Below are 6,000 nucleotides of genomic sequence, written 5' to 3'. Positions count from 1 at the left end.
TCCGATTCACACTTATATCACGATTATTTACTCGTATTGAGATGCACAATGCCTCCCCAAAATATCAAAACACCTATTCAATTATTACCAAGACGTTAAACAACCCCTCATCGTTTCGCACTAAGAGCAACTAAGTGGATTGTTGATCTCTGAGATATTCAAATTGTTTGGGTAAGAAAAATCAAAGCTCGGACCTAGAAAAGCGTGTAATATTAAAACCTGAAAATATTTCGATAAATCTTGATCTAAGGGGGAAAATTAAATTTTCCGAAAGCATAAAACAACAGAAAGACCTTAAAAGAGAACCGTTAGAGTATTTTTTCTATTCTCCCTCTCACAGGAAAAGCTTATACGTTTGTTTTCAGTTTGCGCACAAACTTAAAAGTAATGTTCTGGAGAGCTCTCGTAGGTTTCTCAATGTTCCAGTTTAACTACCAGCAGCCTGTCAGTTAATTTACCATGCGGGGAGGCGTGCTTTGCAGCTTGAGAGAAGTGCTAGTCCACCCTCCCCCCACTACCTAGATTGTGTTCAGCTTCTCGGAGTGGCTGGTTGAAGCCTCATTCAAGTGAGAAACCCGGCCTCTTTCCCTTTCAATCAATCTAGTCTTCAAAAGGATTGACAAACCGTGCAAGACGCACAGAGCGAATAAAGGAAAAAGCATTCAGTGGCAAAATCAACTAGCGCCAGCAGTATCATTTCTATCCTTGTTCATGGTTCCGAAGTCCCTAGCTGCCAAAACACTTACAGAAATTACTACCTCCCCCAATTTAAGAGTAGGTAAAGACTGTCATTGTCACAGTATGGGAAGAGGGGTTTAAACAGCAATGTCCTGGGAAGTACGTTCTCGAAGAGAAACGCAGGTAAAATATGGTTTATATGTCATATGTAGAAAAGGTCGCCATTTCTTTTTTTTATTATATATATTTGAATGTTCTTGTGGGGGAATGGGGGGTGAGGGGGTCATGAGCGTGCAAACTGGTCTCTAGTTTCTGCCAGCGCTGTCCCTACCACACATTAATACCAGTCACACTCATTTTCTTTGGGTACTAAAGTAGGCTATCACCAGCACTAGCTCTATTTAAGGTTTGAAAGAAGAACCCTGGTGCCACTTCATCCCACCCATTGATTAATTCACACCGGGTCACTACTGCGATCTTGGTGCCACTTGGCATCTACATGCCAGATAGATCTGAGCATTGATGCTGTATCCACAAACACGTCCGGGCTGCAAACATTTTTTTCTGATATTTTAAGGCAGATTTTATTTAGAGGCGGTGCTTGTAAGCTCTCGAGTAGCGTCGTAGCGACACTTTTTTTCTACCCCAGTCAAGAGTGTTTGGCCAAGAGCGTAGTTGGAGCTGGGGGGTCGAGTGGATTTGGGGGGTGATTGCTGCTTTTTTGCAGGTTTTTTCTCTTTTTTATTTTTTCTTTTTTTTTACTTTTGCATTTTTCCTGGTTTTTTTCCTCCAATTTTGGTTCCATCTCGGGATTTTCTTTTGGATCATGAACAAACTATACATCGGGAACCTGAGCCCTTCAGTCACCGTCGAAGACTTGAAGCAGCTCTTCGGGGAGAGGAAGCTCCCTCTAGCCGATCAGGTTCTGCTCAAATCCGGCTATGCCTTCGTGGATTTCCCCGACCAAAACTGGGCCATTAAAGCCATTGAGACTTTGTCTGGTAAGTGCATCTTAAACTTCATGGAGCACCTAGTCCTTCCTCATGCCACATCTTTTCCTAAAAAGAAATCAGAGAAATAATTCCTGGAAAAGATATAAAGTAGGGGAGACCACAGCTGAATCCAGCTCGGGACGGCGTATGTGGTGTGTTACATCAGTGCCGAGTTCAGATAGTAAGTAACTCACGGTCCTCAAAATGGAACAAACTGAAGATCAGCCAATGCATTCTGAGTTAATAAAACGAAAAAGAACACAATCCGCAGCCCCACTAACGCACAAAACACAGAGATGTTAAAGTCACTTTAGCCTTCAAGGGCGCTACTTAGCAATCACCCATAGAAATACATGGGATGGTCTGATGCTCGGTAGGCATAATTATTTTTCAGTTATTTTTTGTCTTGATTTTATTGAAAAGACCCAGGGAAAGTAACCGGAAAGAAGGTGCCACATCCTTGTTGCACTGATGCCTGGGTATGTTTTTACGAGGTGTCCTGTAGGTAGGTGATGGGGGTCCGGAGGAAATTGCTGATAAACAGGTAGCTGGGGGGACGAGGTGAGACTCAATTCCGAGCTGCGCCAGGCCACTTATGCACAATCGCACCGAAAAGAGAAAAATACATTTTAGCCCCTGTCCATAGTCTAATTAAATCACAACGTTATCAACAGGCAGGGGAAAATAAGCTTGTGTAGTGAAGAAGACTGGAGTCTTCTTGGTTGCCTTACCTTTTAGATCTCTTATTATTATTTTTTGAAAAAAAAATCTATCCCTTTCGCTAAGTGGGAGGTGGGAGTGGAAAGCATGGCTGCCCGTCCTTCATTGTGAGTTTTTAAATATGAGCTCATCAGCCCCTTTTGGCGCCGCTTTTCTAATTTTTTAATTAAAAAATTTTCATATTTGTTTGTCAAACTCTTAATATACACCGCCTCTGTGTATAGAGAGCTTTAACGCGAATGTTTTATTTTTCAAGAAGTTTTTTCCCCAAGTTTTCCTGTTTATAAGTTTGAGTCTCCCTGTTTTCGGATATGCGGAGTTAAGGAGCAAAACCTGTTCATGTCATTTAAAACATAAATTCAATTTGAAAAACTTTACAGAAATAGATAGCTTTCCCACACCGTATCCCTGATGTACATTTAATTCACCTTTACATTGTTATTATATATTTCTATTTTCTTCCCCACAGGCAAAGTCGAATTGCACGGGAAGGTGATTGAGGTAGACTATTCTGTTCCAAAAAAACTAAGGTAACGATATGCAGTATTTATGTACTTGTTTTTTTAATAAACTGTGAAAATATCATTCTGTGCTCTGCCTACATGCGACGGTGACTATACAGTTAGGATAGAATATGGCCACGTTTTTGTTGTTTTGCTAAATAATGGTTTCATTATGTAACCCTGAGGTATTGTTTACGTGCGTCGATAACGTTTAAGCCTTCTTTCAATAGCCTGATGTTTGAAATAAACTGTATATGACTAGTTTTCTGCTCTTATAACTATTTGTATTTTCATTGGTTGTTGAATGTAAGAAGAAACATAATTCTTAAACGAAAAACGGTAGCAAAACAGCTTAATGAAATACTTCCTGTTGGAACGCCTAAACATGTTTCTAGAAGTAATTGTTACATTCTTTTGTTTGTTACCCTGTTTTATAAAGAGTGCTTATATTTACTTATGTGTTTGTTTCTTGTTTTTATAAACCCACCACCTATTGTTTTGCAAACCAAGAACAGACAATGAGCAAGTATTAAGTTTATTAACGTTTAAGTAATGGTACACACTCAAATAATTGTTTTTCGGAAAATCTTTTGACACACTTGAACTATTTCGAACTCATGTACACAAAGCTGATTGCTTGAACATGTTAGTTACGGTATTTAGTTTATTTTTCATTTTGATGTATATGTAAGGTATATGTAAGTTAACATTTACAAACATGTTTTAAACCAGTCATGTAACTTGCAGACATTTTCCTAAATATATGTATCCAACAGTGATTTCCACCAACCTGGTGTATATATTCTTAAATTTTTGTGCAGCAGGAAGACTTAAGTATTTATTTTTTACCCAAAGACGCAATACACTGGAATGCAAATGTTGAATTTTAAGTTTAACGTATATGTTTTTTTAAAGCATTCTTAAAAGACCATTACTTTACGCAAGAAATGTGGTGCAAGAACAGAATAGAAAATTATTTTCTATGAAAATAGAAAAAGGAAACAATCGTTCTAAAAGATGTGTAAACTGTTGTGGTGGAACACTCCTTAGTGGTCAATGTGCGAAACTATACTCATTGTACCGGTGGGCCTCGCTCTAAATGTAGGAAACTTTCAACGGATACTTTATTTTACAATTTAAAAAGATAGAAACATAATATTGAAACACACTCTAATATTAAAGCAGGGAGCGGTGTGTGGAAGTCCGAGCATTATACAGTACATTCAGCGGAATTACACAGCGTTCCATAATGCCATGTAGCATTCTTTTGAGGTGTGTTCTATAATAAGATCATAAACCGTAGTATTATTTTAGAGTGGTCTGTGACGGAGTTTAATGATTTATCAAGACATACTGACTTTTTTAGCGAAATGGTGATTTTACGACTTTTAGTCACATTTTAAATTCACTCAATTGTTGAAATTGAGCTTTGTTTTCTAAAAATTAATATGAACGCTTTTTCAATCATTTTTTAGCACGTAGTGTTGAGAAAAATAAAGAACAAATAACGGTTGTGAAAGTTACTATTTTGCCATGCTGTAACTTTTTCCGGCACTTGTGTGCATATAGCTTGTGGTGTATATTTTTCGAATTATTTTATGTCTTAGAAAAGATTATTACTGCAGATTGATATACTGCCGGTAATTACGTTTGTCCCTTGAAATACAATATTTTAGTTGCTGTTTAAAATATATTCAAATAAAATCAGATGGGTGAAACGGCTTCTGGAACGATGAACTGCTGAATATACAGCATAACGGTTTTTTTTTTCAAAAGGACATTTGAGGAAAGTTTGTAAGTTCTTCTAGAGAACATCTATTCCTCGTCCTTCTGCGAATGACATTTAACATTTGTGCTGTTCCTGTGTAAAGTACACCATGTAATTCTTTTTAAAATGGCCAAAGCCCAGGTTTAAAAGGAAGCATGGCAGCTGTAATGGCACAAACGGGCCTGACAGGGTGGCGACTGTTGGATTACTCATTCAGAGAGTGCGAGTGTAGTGCTTGATCATTGCCTCATTGGTAAAGAGTGCTCCATGGCGGTGAAAGATGTAGGCCAGGTCACTTATCATGGTCTCTTTAAAACACATATTCCAACACTGTTTGCTTCAGACCTTAAAGACGTTTAGGATTCAGTTCCATACCTCTAGCTAAATGCAGATCAGGACTTTAGCCCATGTGTATGAAACTGAAAAGTGGACATTTCTCTCTGTGGTTAAAATCTGTTTTTGTATTGCTAATTAAGATAGCATTAACATCAAGTCTATTCTTTGACGTGAAGTATGAAATTAACAGTGTAAACGTAAAAAACATTTCTTTGTAAAAATGAAGAATGATGATTAAGGGTATGAAATAATAGAGTGATAATTATAATAAATGATAGGCAATGTCTGGGGTTACAATGCCTGGACGCCTTGTGGCTGACAGAGGTGTGTTCCCAGTCGTCTCTTTGGAGCTGTATGTGAGCACATGCTGTGTATTTTATGTCAGTAAATATTTTGTTTTCTTTAAAATGGGTACATCTGTAGGTGTTACTTGAAATACTTTTAAAATATTGATTAGAATAATTTATGTTAATAATAAAGTTAACTCAGCTAACTGAGAAAATATACATTTCCCAGAATTTTTCTTTGAAATATATTTAGAATATATATTTAGTTTTTATATGCATACACACAAGCATTTTTCAGTTTTAGCATTACTTCAGGTGATTTTGTTTAAACAATTTGTGAGGTGTTCACTCCTTTATTTACAATGAAATTGCACTTGAATATAATCCTTCTGAGGCTTTCAATTCTCTGTTACCATTGTCTTTTAATTATTGTGTATGTGTGGTGTTGCACTATAAAGTGAATTAGAATTAAATTTTTTAACAAAGCAAAACAATTGAATTATTAAAAGATAACAATGTCACACCTTTTACCATTTTCAAAAGTGTCTTGAGATGTTTAGTGGAAATTGCGTCTTAAAATAAGTTCGATTGTGGAAGTTAAGAATATCAGTAAATACATTTGTTGCCACAGCAACGTATAGCTTGTTAATCTTTTATGTATTTTAAAGGAAAGTGCCACATTTCTATTATAAAAAGTGAGTATGCTGAAACAACAC

General features: G+C 36.8%; 1 protein-coding gene across 3 annotated transcripts in view; it reads left to right on the top strand.

Moving 5' to 3' along the window:
• Positions 1 to 1,138: 1,138 nt before the first annotated feature.
• igf2bp2a (insulin-like growth factor 2 mRNA binding protein 2a) overlaps positions 1,139 to 6,000 on the top strand; it is a 101,394-nt gene continuing 96,532 nt past the window's right edge. Inside the window, exons 1-2 of one of the 3 annotated variants that reach the window (XM_088607310.1) lie at positions 1,139 to 1,679; positions 2,860 to 2,920. In XM_088607310.1, coding sequence (XP_088463436.1) covers positions 1,505 to 1,679; positions 2,860 to 2,920 — 236 coding nt within the window. In that variant the 5' untranslated portion in view covers positions 1,139 to 1,504. The remainder of the gene's footprint in view (positions 1,680 to 2,859; positions 2,921 to 6,000) is intronic. The other 2 variants (XM_088607309.1, XM_088607308.1) reach the window with 2 other exon arrangements.

This window comes from Lepisosteus platostomus, chromosome 14, assembly GCF_059453375.1.
Source record: "Lepisosteus platostomus isolate fLepPlt1 chromosome 14, fLepPlt1.hap1, whole genome shotgun sequence".
In the NCBI taxonomy this organism is placed as follows: domain Eukaryota; kingdom Metazoa; phylum Chordata; class Actinopteri; order Semionotiformes; family Lepisosteidae; genus Lepisosteus; species Lepisosteus platostomus.
This window is presented reverse-complemented; position numbering and strand designations above follow the sequence as displayed.